At 30.4% G+C, this 13,266-nt stretch overlaps 1 protein-coding gene across 1 annotated transcript in view; it reads right to left on the bottom strand.

Annotated features, from left to right (window-relative positions):
• The window catches only part of LOC129231091 (coiled-coil domain-containing protein 186-like), a 53,988-nt gene that overhangs the window by 23,103 nt on the left and 17,619 nt on the right, over positions 1–13,266 (bottom strand). Inside the window, exons 3-8 of the mRNA XM_054865338.1 lie at positions 10,702–10,914; positions 7,839–7,958; positions 5,286–5,489; positions 3,090–3,176; positions 1,140–1,282; positions 11–191 (exon numbers count right to left, since the gene is read on the bottom strand). Coding sequence (XP_054721313.1) covers positions 11–191; positions 1,140–1,282; positions 3,090–3,176; positions 5,286–5,489; positions 7,839–7,958; positions 10,702–10,914 — 948 coding nt within the window. The remainder of the gene's footprint in view (positions 1–10; positions 192–1,139; positions 1,283–3,089; positions 3,177–5,285; positions 5,490–7,838; positions 7,959–10,701; positions 10,915–13,266) is intronic.

Below are 13,266 nucleotides of genomic sequence, written 5' to 3'. Positions count from 1 at the left end.
AGTTTCATACCTTTACTTCTTGCAAACAGTGATCACTCTGTAATCGAACGGTTTTTTCAGTAAGTTTCTCGGTAAAATCCAGGAGTTCACCTTCTTTTGAGTGACAAGCATCCATATCAGCTTGCAACTCTGCATTTGTTAAACGAAGTCTTTCGACTTCACGCAAGCTAGCAGCTGACTTTTCTCTTTCTCTAAAAACAAAATTCTGAGTTCAGCTCACTTTGTTCCAAACTTGCATAAAAAATTTAACTGATAATATAATAGTTAAAATAAAATAAATGTTAAAAAATATAACAATGAAAGAGTTTTTAACAGTAACATTTTTTATGTACAACAAAAACAATTTAAAGTATTGAATAACTAAAAAATATCAATCAAAATAGCTATGATATTATTGAAAAGATAAAAAGGTCAAAAGTTTATAACATATTTGTAATTGTACGTCTTTCACTAGTGCTAGTGATATTTTAGCTTGTAAATACCAGTTAGCTTTAAAAATAAAAAAATAACAAAAATGTAAGTTAAATAACAAACAAAAAATTAAGTCTAAAAGACAATTGGCTGCAGTTAGTGAAAGCTAAAAAGTCCATGGTTTGGTACTGGGGAAAAAAATCTTCCTATATTTTTACATTAAAGACATAATAAATATGTCAATTCATCAGGGAAAAAATTTTCTTTAAAAAACCATAAATTCTTTGTCTTCATATTAAAATGGGCATCATTTTGAAAATTTCAAATAACAGATTTACTTACTTTCACAGTGATATACAGGGGTGTTCCCATAGGATATACTCCATATACTCTCAAACAATTTTTAGACATTATGTATATGATCACATATACATATTTTGCATGGTGGATTACTGGGAGCATATTTTCAGAAAAATAGATGTGAACATCACTTGTGACAAAAACAATGACATGCAGCAATAAGCAGCTACTGCTCGTTTTATTGTCAATACTGTCCTTTGATTAAAATTTTTATTCAATAACTAGGTTTAAGGAGGACTTAAATTAATATTAATAAATACTTTATTTGTTTAATATGAGTGATGGCTAAACAATTGAAAGTTTTCCAACCTCAAAGTACTAAAAAAGTTTAAAGAACTTTTAAAAAAATCATATAATTTTAAAATTACCTTTCTAATTGAAGACGTAAACTTTCCATTTCTGCAAGACGAGCGGTGAGATCAACAACTTCTTGTTTCAATAAATTTTGACTATCCTTCAATTTACTTAATGTCTGCTCATATTCTAACCTCTCTTTTTCCAAACTATGTATCTAAACACAAATATTTCAAAAAATAAACCTGACCAAAAATATTAGTTCACTTGAAAAATTAGTTGACATTTAATACTATTCAACAAACAAACTTAAATTAATAACAGATAACTAGTAAGACTTATAAATTTAGAAAATAAATTGGCAACGTTATAGTTCATTCTGTGTAACCCTGCCTCCTAGTAGGAAGTATGAGGAATTAGGGAGATGCTTGTTTTGATCTGCGACTAGCTGACTTGTTCTGCATGTGTGTTGTATGTGTTTTTAATAAATGTTTTGTGTACGTGTCTTGGTCACGATTCGTTTCAGTAATCTTTTTACAATGAAGAAGGATAGAACAAAATACTCTTTGACACCCCCACAAATCCTAGAAACTTAGAGGCATCGGCCCCGAGATATGCTAACTCCGACAAATAATCCGAAAGTACTTCAAACTCTTAAAATAACATGCAATTGTCATTCAAGTGAAATTACTAAGCAGTGTTAAAGAAAAGGACTATTTCAATAAATTTTGACTACCTTGCTTACAGTTTGCTTATATTTTAACCTCTCGTTTTCCCAAACTATGTATCTAAATACAAATATTTAGAGAATTAAAGCTGGGGAAAAATATTGGCACACTTGAAAAATTAGTTGACATTTACTACTATACAAGTACTAAATCTTAATTTAAAAGTAACAGGTAAGTAATATGAAATATAAATGTAGAAACTAAATTAGCAATGTGATAGTTTGTTGTGTGTAACCAAGACAAGAGGCCATGTCAGCCTAGTTTGAAACTAGGGGCCCGCTCCCCCAGGGAAGCAGTAACACTGATGTGAAAGAAAGAAAAAAGAAAGGAAAGAAGGAAAAATAGAAAGAAAGAAAAAGGGGAGTAAACAAGCAAATAAGAAAAAAAAAAAACACTCTGAACAAGCAAAAATGTAAAGAATTAAATTTATTTCAAAAAGCTTGAACTCCAATGAAGTTATAAATCATTTTGCAAATCAAAAAGCAAGAAAAGGTTACTTTGAAATAAGTTCAATACTGTGAATATGCATAGATTCAATGAATGAAAATTTGGTTTTAAAGTCCAGTTTCTGCGTCCTATTTTTTTCTCTTGAATTAATTAGCAAGCTGTGCTTCTGACTTAAAATTATGATTGTAAGTAAAATTTGCTCTTTTGGTATTTACTGTTGCAGCACTGAAATAGAGTTAATTGTTTTCGAGTAAGCAGTTTTAATTTTCTTTTTTCCCCCTTCCTTTTTCTGGGGGGGGGGGCAGTAACAAAACTGACTAGGTGCCCTCCTTGGCTCTCTGCGGCCCTATGTGTAACCTGCCCCTAGTGAGAAGAACGAGGAATTAGGAAGATTGTTTGTTCCTAATGTTGTTGATATAGGTCACAAAATGCTGAATTTCATATCTCAGTAAATATTTGTCATACTGATGACAATATTTTTGTATTTGAATTGTTTTTTCATGATTGTGATTTCCTTAAATAAGAGTGCAGCGTCTAAAGAACCAAAAAAGAGTTGATTTTGTATTTTTTCACTTTTTCCCACTCTAAATTTTTCTGCATCTTATTTTGACCATTTTTAGCATTTGGAAGCATGTATTTTCTCCTACGGTTGTGAAAATAGAAGTATTGCAGGTTAAATGAGGACATGCTGTATGTCATGAGAAACATCAGCTAAAATTATTCAGGCGATGGACTACCGTCCACAAGTGCCTTAAGTAATCCTATTTTAATGAACACTTACATGAACAATACAGCATTAAAGACAATTAAAGACATAGTGAGAAAAAGAATTCATACACACATAATTACCTTTAATGTCAAAGAATTATTATCTTCCATCGTCATTCTTTGCTTTTTCTTGAGAGCTTCTAATTCTTGCCTTAACAACTGATAGATCTAGAAAATTTAAAATTTTAGAAGTGACAACTAAGCAATCATAAAAACTATTTGACATTATGTTTAATTTATTGTTTTTATTACAAAATAAAATTTTATAAACACTGAGTAACATGAATGTTAACTGTAATATATTAATAATATCAAAAATAAGTTAAAAAATTAAAATGTAGGGTCAGTTGGGGTAAAATGAAACATGGGGTAAATGGAAGCTCTATTACCACATTTGTGGGATTTTTTTAAAATTAAACTGTAGGCTAGTAAAGACTAGGTAACATATGGAAGATATTCTGAGAGTTCTGCATGTTTCTAAATGATTGCATAGGTATTATAATTTGAAGAAGACACTAAAAAAAAAAGTTGTTTTTTAAAGTTTAGTTATTTTACATTCTTCTCTCCAACAGGTCTTCAAATACAAAGTAACTGGTTACAACTAATTTTACGTGTCATGTGGAAGGTTACTAAAAACATTTTTTAAAAATGAATTTTACCTCCCTAGCTAATTTTGACGTACAATTTAGGCGATTCCATTCACCCCATAACTGTTGTACATGGCAGTAAATAGAAACAACCAAGTTTTTCAGTCTTTGTATTTTTTAGACTATTAAATCCTGATGCAAGTTATAATTTGTGCGTATTTTACATAAATTCAATGCATAATTTAGTTTTTTTGTGTGACTCGTCCGTTCAAATGATTTTACATTATGCTTGGAGGATTTAGCAGGTTGCATGGGATCAATGGGCAACAGATTGAGGATTGTTGATGCAGAACTTCTTAAGCTTCGGAACTGATTGCATATAATGCAAGTATATACCCACATCAACCTCATGGGAAAACAAATGTGGTGTTTCCATTTACCTCCCAGGGTCCCTAAGGTAAAAGAAAACACACCGAAGTAAAAGGAAACAATTTTATTCACCAGCAAAAAGTTATAAAGTCAAATTTTTCATACCCAGTTACTCTTAGAGAGTGTAGTCTTGGACAAAATTTAGTCTCAATTCATCTAAAGTTAAAAATTTAAAATTCTGCTTCCCTTTACCCCAACTTGTTAATGTTTTAATACTTCAACACGTTTTGAAAACAATTTTTTTTAAATACAGATTTTAAAAGAAAAAGCTTTTAGCTTTAAACAAGCATGGCAACTGAAACCAAAAATTTTAAATTTTGAGACCAGTATTTTAAAATTTTTGACTGGAATGAATGATAGATCATTATTTAAAAAAAAACTTTACCCCCACTCCTCCAAAAAAAGAAAGTTCAGTCAAAAACAAATTAGCTGTTACATTATTTTTCTTCAAACTACAAAAAATTTGTTCTGCAAGGAGAGGTGAGGAGTACAGCAAAGTGTCCGTTGTAACAATATTATGTATGTAATAAAACTAGACCAGGGTGTTGTAAGAAAATTCTAAATCTTCAAAGAGTATCACAAATCAGAAGGGAAACACTGCACTAATGATTACCGATTAGGTAGTTTGATTTGATACATGTGTTTCAATATAGTTTTGTGACCGAACGATGCCTAAATCCTTGTGCTTATTTTTACCATTTGGAGATTCTCATTTTAACCATTTAGTGGTAATTAGCCCCTAGGTTAGGAATCGTTTTAAAGCATTGGATTTAGCTTTAAGAAGAAAAAAAGAAAAAGTAAAAAAATAACATTGAGAAAACCAAAGTACTATGCAATGCTACTTTAAACAATTTTCAAATACTCCAATGTGAACAAAACATTATTTTTGCAGTCTAAATTAAGAGAGTAATAATTTTAATGATGTGTTACTATTGAGTAGTTATTATATGCCACCACGCGTGTAAACTAACCTTATACAAGTGTTATGGCAAGAAAGCGCATAAAAAATTTAGATTTCAAATCCCTAATTATGTTCTTTCAAATATTTAAAATATCCCACTATTGTCATGGGTGAGTGATATGTGCATTACCTTAATGTGTTTGATAATAAACAAAGTTTATTTTGGTCAGTAAACACATTAGTAGTGTATCATGCTAACAGTTGTGGAGAGTTGTGAAAACTACAGGTATGTTATTTTTTTGGAAATCAGCTCATTGTTACAGGATCAATTAATATAATGAATTAAAAGTTTATTATTACTTGTTCTTGATCTGATTTCTCTTGTTTTTGAACTTCTAGCTCCGACAACTTTATCTTTAACTGGGAATCCAGTTTAACGGATTTTATTTCTTCTGCTTCTTGATAGCATTTTATCATTTCCTGGCAATCTCGACGAACTTGTTCAGCTTCTTCACGCATCTCATTTAATCTTTGTTGAGTGTGATCAAATTTTAACTGTGTTTCCTACAAACAGAAATATTGATACAGATATATTATACTGAAACACATTGAAAAATTAAAGTTTGTGTATAAAATGAAATAAATGCAGTAAATAATATACCATGCAGAACAAAATCCTTTCCATACAATTTTTCAGCTAAGTGACTCGCCAACTTTAAGGAGAAATCCATAGAGTTTAATCACTTGAAATAATAATGCTTTTCCCATAAAAACAGCAAACCTCCCATTTAAGATAGTAAATTTTTTTTCCCACCGGGTTGAAAAATAGAATTTATTTACTTTAAAAATAAAAAAAAACTCTTTACTACTAAACTACTCTTTTGTGTGAACAACTTAAGAATGAGAAGAGTCGATCAATAAATCAGCAGAAACTTTCAAAATGCCCTCTATAAAACTGCCTCCCTTCTATATCCTGAAAATCTTTCACTTCTTAAAGCATTACCTTTAAAAAAAGGGAGGAAAAAAAAACTTTTTTGCAACTTAAGAACCAGTAACAAAACTTTAGGAGAAATTATACATGTTAAATGTCTTTAATTAAACCCAGAAATTACAATCCCACTATTATACAAGTTGATGATAATATGCACCTACAAAAAGATTACTGAAATTGGAACTACCTCCTTTTTGCAGCACACACAAACCCTTCAATTCTCTTTCTCTGCGTGCATATGTATGACGCAATTCTCCTGATTTTAGTGCTCATATTCTAGTAATGACCCCATCCATGCTCTTTCAGAGAAGTGACATGGTCTAAATGAACCAGAAATTTTGAATACCAACGTTTAGATTATTTTACTTCGAAAACACCATGGTTTGTATACTGCTGGTATAAATTATATTCACCAGAAAATATGTGAACTGATATTTTCAAGGTACAAATATCTGAAAATATATATATATATTTTGGGAGGAGTGGGGAGTGGGGGGTAGTCTGCGTGGGATTATATATTCCCTTAGGCCCCTAGTGACGACTGGCCCCCTCTCCCAATAACTTTTACAAGTCGGCGCTCCTGGTAGCAGTTTATCTGGGCGCATGATAACTTGCGTACACGTGTAACCTGTTTACAATAACGAGGGATCCTTTTCTAGCTTTTGCATATACTGTTATCGTTTTGCTATAATTTAAATGTATGCGAGAGTTATTGATCTTTTAAACTCTATCTGCATATACTAGCATAGTTTTTAACTAATTTTTGGGTTATCTGTGAATTTGCTTATCTGTGCCACTCTATTCTGTAGATAATTGACAGCTTTTTTAACCAAAAATGTAGTTCTATTTGTAAGAAATAACATTATATAGTTAAGAAATTATTTAAAACAGTTTGAAGGCTGTTCAAAAATGCCTAAAATAATTAGGTATGTTTATAAAAAATTTGTATACTAACCCTTTTCCACAAAGTGAAAGTTCTGCTTAAGAGAAGGGTCTTGGAACACATCCCTTGTGTAAATTAAGACTCGACTGTAGTTGTAAAAAGTCCAAAATCAGATCTTAGTTTATACCACAAGCAGTACTGGACTTTTATAAGTGCTACCGGAATTAAATTTATTTATCCTTCCAGTTAGGATTCCAAATTTGAAGGATCTGCCTTAAGCATTTGCAAACAACCCTTTTTCATTCTTTAATTTTTATTAACTCCTTTTTAATGTTTTGTTTTTATTACTTAAATGAAAAACGTTCAATTTTTGATCTAAATTTTAATATCGTTTGTACATATCATTTGAATAAATGTTATTTATACTGCAAGTTTTTCACAATTTTTTTCAAATACAAGCATAATTATGAATGCAGAGCTTACACAAGTTTGATACTCTTATGGTAAGGGTGAAGTAGTTTTTCTGAGGTTCATCTAAGTCTTAGCACACAAACAAGTCAGTGTCATTTATTACTAAAACATTGTTACAATCATGCTTAACGTTTTTAGAAGAAGCAGAAACACAAATTAGTTGTGGCACTGAATTTTCACCACTTCAGTTTTTCACTTTTCAAACAGAAAATCAATACAGGACACAAAAGAAATTATGGCAAATTAAAATCCCTTTACAAAATTTTAAAAACTGTGTCTCAAAAGAGAGTTTTATTACATGACATTTTAAGCTATCTTACAAAACTTATTTCACTCACTAACTTAATTTGATCAACCTATTTTTTAAGAAATTAGATGCTTTTAATTACTTTGATGGCTTAAATTACGTAAACAAAAAAGTACCTCAGTTTTACATAATTTAAGTTAATGAAATAATATGTAAAACTCACACATAACAGTATTAAAAGTTCTATTCTATAAATGCATAATTATAGTTTCAGAAAAAGGTGTATTCATGCATCATACACTTTGTAAATTATTAATATACCTGATGAGAAGCTGTTTCAATCTTTAGTTTATTTTGAAGCCACTTAATCTTGACATCTCTGGAACTGCAATCTCCATTCAATTTATCCACTTGTTTTTGTAATTTAACAATTTCAACAGTCTATAGCAAGAAAAAAAACCATCAACATCAAAGTTGTTTAAATCACTTAATAATCAATAAAATGAGAGTTCAAATCATTCTGTGGGATTGGTTTAGGTTCAAAGTGAAAGGTAAAATGCACATATAATGCTTCAAACTAGTCTTAACATAGTGAACAGCGAAACATGGAGAGACACACAACTCTTATATTGCACTACAGGTACAGATAATGTGAACTGTAGACAAATTATGAGTCTCTCCTAAATCATCATTATTCATACCGTCAAACACTTTTGTTTCATACATACAAGAAAAATATTACATACAAACTTATCTTCCATGCAATGATTTCAACTAGCTCTTTTGACAAGATTCAGTCTAAGTCATTCACAGCATTTCCTTTCACTTAAGGGCATAGGAAACTAAATTTTTGGGAGAGGTGGAATTTAAGTTGCTGAATAAAACTGAATTATTTAACTGAATGAGAAAAAAAAAAAACATGTGCATGCATAGTACACACACATCTACATCTATTGAGAAGATAAATTGGGCATTATTAAAAAACATGAGAAATAATTGCAATATTTGGATGCTGTCTCCAAACTTTCCGAATCAAGAGTCAAAATTTGACCTACAAGAAATTATTTCAGGGAAATTACCAAGAATTTCTATCTGAGAGCTCTGCTTTTACTCCCAATCAGCAAAGACATAAAATTGATTGGTTTGATAAAATTTTTGCTATTTCAATGTGTGCCCAGCTGCAACATAAAGCAAAAACATTTTTGTCTAACTAGGATATACTCTCACAATGAGTTTGAAGATTCAATCCTCAATAGTGAACAATATGCAGTGCTTGTCACCCTTCATATTAATCACCTTATTTAAACATATAATACATAACAAATAAAACTTTTATCCTACTCGCTCTAAGCTGCTAAACGCCTCAAATATTCTAAGGAAACATTAAAAATTCAATTTCGCTGAAGACTTGAGCAAACATTAAAGCTTTCAATCAGGGGAAAAAATTATGAAAGTTAGTTAAGTTACAGTTAATAACACCGTTTATAATGAAATAACCAATATGAATAATTTTAAAAGAACCTTAAAGCATACCAGTCTTGCCCACAAATCCTCCATCATACACAGAGTATGGTGCCAAGTAAGTTCATAACTATCCCACAGCAAATATAAAACTTTTTGAATGTTTTGTTATTTATTTATGCCTAAGCATATTTTAAAGAATAATACCTTTGAAAGATTTATTTTTATCGCAAATTTGTTTAAAAAACATAGTTTATATGAAGGTATCAGAGATGATAACACAATTATGTGATTACTTTTAACGTTTTTTAAATGCTTAAAAATAAATTGAACAGCAAAAAGCAAAAAAAAAACTGTTGGAACACTGTGTACCCAAAAAAAAAAAAACAGCGAATCAGTTTGATTTTGGTTACCAGCTTTTACAGCGTTTTCTCAAAGTTACATACAATTCAGAATAAAACTTACAATATGACGTACAATGTAGGAGAGTGAGTCGGAAAACAAGTTTCCCCTGGTGACTTTGAACATAGGTGTGTATGAAAGTCAAACAATTAACAGAGACATAATAGATATGACCCAACTTTATCTGTCCAGACAAGTACCAAGCACATTGAGATATTTTTCATACCGCTTGATAAGCTTCAAAAAGTCCTCCAGGAGAACATCAGACCTTTACAAACGCACAAAGCTTTGAACAACTATGAGGCAGATGAAGATCAAAACTACTCCCTCTGCAGAAGTGCTCCTCACAGTTTTTTGGGACACCCAAGGAGATTTGTTACCGACTTTTCGGAAGTTGGAACGATTAATACCATGTGGTACTGTGATAACCTGTAGTAATTGAGAGAGCCGATTTGGAAAAAGTGGCCTGGCTTTCCCAGGTCTAATGTTCGATGACAATGCACTCGGCGACAATGCAAAACCATATTGCAAATCTGGGATGGGAGTGCCTACAACATCCTGGAAGAAATGTTTACGTCAAAGAAGCCATAAATGCTTCTTCTGTACGAAAAGCTCCAAGTTTTCCTGAAGAGCTGTTTGAAACTTATCAAGCGGTATGACAAATTTCTCAATGTCCTTGAAATTATGTGGGAAAATAAAGTTAGGTCTTATCTTCAATGTCTCAGTCTATTTTTGATGTTCATACACAACTCTACCACAGACAACAGGAGAAACTTATTTTTCGACTTTTCTTTATACCTTATAGTTACTGCTTTTCAAAAATTTGAAACAAAAGTAAACTAAGGGACTAATACATAAGATTAATCATTTTACAACTTTTGAATTATGATTATATTTTATAAATAAAAAAATTTTAAATTAAAAAAATCAAATTAATGTGATTCAGATAAAAGATGTTTTATAGCATTTTTATGAAAAATACATAACTTGAACTGTATGAAAATTTTAAACTAACATTAAAATTCCTTTAAAATAAGCTTTTCAAACATTTATGTTTTAAATTACAGAGCCATATGGCATATTAGCTTAGCAAACGTAAAATTCTTCCAATGTCTGAAAGCAAGCATTCTACATAACTTGATAGATGATCAATTTGTATTTTCAATAGCCAAGCACAAAAATCGTAGAAAAATTTAAAAAATTAAAATAAAAAAACTAATATTCCATTTTAAAATCAGCATGCATTTATATATTTTTACAACACTAGATAAACAACTAACAAACATTTATGCATGTATTAAGTATATATTACAATACCTACTTTATTTTCCAGAGCAACAGTAAGTTTATTATTTTCTGAAGCAATATTCTTTAATTTCAACAGTAATGATTCACGTTCCTTATTTGCTTCCTTTAACTTTTTTTCCAAATCTTGCTGAGCTTTTTTTTCCATTATGACCTCTTTTTCACTGTTTGCATAACGAATAACAATGGATTCCTTTTCTTTTTGAAGCATATTGCAGTCTTTTGCTAACTAAAACATAAAATATAACAATATTAAAAATTAAATTGTATATTAATTATAAAATGACAAAAATGTTAAAAATTCTTTTTTAAATAAACAATTACAAAGTAACAGAAAATTCAATAATTATTTTGTCATTTAATAAAGGTAACAATGCAATTTTTTCCCAAATAAGAAAAAATATACTGTACAATAATTTTCTTATTTTTAGTTGAAATGACTATAAAAACTGAAACTGAAAAAAGTGGTTAGAATACTTGTTAATGGGGTCATTCCATACAGATTCAACGGATGAGTACGCTCGACCATTTTTAATTTTTTTGAAACTCATATCCCAAAAAGATGCATATAAATGATGTTTAAAATCACTTTTATTTTTTCTCTAACCTTAACCCTTGATTTATTAGGTCATCAAAATTGATTTTCACAGTCAAAAATGGGATTTTTAGACCTTTGCATTTTGGCCAAAATCTATTTGAATTACATTTATGGCAGTTAATTTTATGCTTTGATGTTAAAGTGCATAAGGTGATAGTCTTACATGCTGAGTTACGTGGCTGTAAATTAATAGTTAAAATAACGGCAACATGTTAAAGTTCAAATTTTATGTGGTCAAATGTAAAATTTTTACTCATTTCAAAGGGGGGATAACTCACATAGGGGACGGAAACACAAAATGAAATACGGCAAAAACTAACCACTAGAACCATGCTAATGAGAATATGTAACTGTTGCTGTGTGGTTTGCTTACCCTTTATTGGTTACAGCCCCTCAAAGATCAGAAAAATGACAAAAAATGACATTTTTAGACCCCTGTAAACCAAAAGGGGATGGAATTAAAAATAAAATTTCTTGGCCAATTGAGTATTCCATTCAAGTACTATACATGTTATATATATTGTTTTGTGTATTTGGTTTGTAAAAAAGATACAGGTCTTTGAAATTGAGCAATTTTGCTAGTTAATTTATGCACTAAAACAGAAATAAAAAGTGTGAAAACTTCATTGCACTTTCTTAAATGGCCTATGTAATATATTATACTGAAAAAACATATTTTAAGTATAAAAAAAACTATTTTAATTTGATAACTTAGAAATATTTGGATATGAATGAGTAGTTCATACTAGATTGACAGCTTAAGTAGTTAATTTATAGACTATCTACACATACAAATTTTCAATACATAAACATACGCTCTGTACATTAACTTATGTAACTTGCCTAAACAAGTGCAAAATATGGATATGAGTTTCAAAAAAATTAAAAATGATCGAGCGCACTCATCCGTTGAATCTGTATGGAAGGACCAAATGGTGAAAGTCACTGCACTAACAAACAACTTAAGAATAAGATCTCTCTACAGAGAAACAGTTCAAAAATTATTTATAATGCTGCGCACTCCTAATACTTCATACACTGCTTCAAATCAAAATTAGGGAAAATAAATTGCTAACCATAAAAGGTTGCACTAGGGTACATTATGTCTTTTAAACATTGTTTTCTTCATACAGGACAAGATGCAATTTAGTCTTCAAAATAGTGAAAAACAGAGCACTATATCTATAGAAAAGAGGAGACATAGGGCTCATAAGAATGAGTCTGATACTCTGGTTTTATATTAGAAAATAAGTGAATGAATTGTAAAAATAATTCACAGAAAAAAAGGTAGATTTTGATGGTTTTTTAACTACTTTAGGGCGGGGGGATACCAGCGGGAGTCACCTAAATTGTTACAAATGAGCATGCTCTAGAACTTTAAACCTCTCTAGCTGTTCAGAAGAATGTTAATTGTTAATAAAATGCTCCCTTCCACTCCAAATAAAAATTTGAACTGTGAAATTGACGAAAACTGAAAAGAAAAAAAAATAAGAGGGTGACATTATTTCCAAAAAGGGAGGTGTGATGAGGAAAACTGGTTGTCAGATTTGGATTCAAGGTCATTACATAGGAATCAGCATGAATAATTTCAAAAGCATTTTGAATGGTTCCTCCCCTCCTATTCAGTATAATTTCTCTTGATTTAACACTCAAGTGTAATGGGGAAACTTCAAAATCAATCTAAATTCTACATTTTATCAATTTTCCAAGTTAAGATTAAACCCTTCAAAATGCTTCTGACATTTCGTCAGCTGATTCTTGTGTAAAATGACCCCCTGAATCCGAATATGACCTCCCTTTTCCTCCTATATGTACCAATTCTCTTTAAAAGGCTCCAAGTCTTTTCAATTTTCCTTACTTACAGAGAAATTATTATTTTTGGAGCCTATAGGAGCTTTACATTAACTGCTAACATAGTTTTGGTGGGCAAGAGAGGTTCAAAGTTTAAGTTTATGGACACTGATAGCAAAAGGGGAGACTTGG

The sequence above is a fragment of the Uloborus diversus genome, chromosome 10 (assembly GCF_026930045.1).
Source record: "Uloborus diversus isolate 005 chromosome 10, Udiv.v.3.1, whole genome shotgun sequence".
NCBI lineage: Eukaryota > Metazoa > Arthropoda > Arachnida > Araneae > Uloboridae > Uloborus > Uloborus diversus.
Note: the sequence above shows the minus strand (reverse complement) of the source record. Positions and strands in the feature narration are given on the sequence as shown.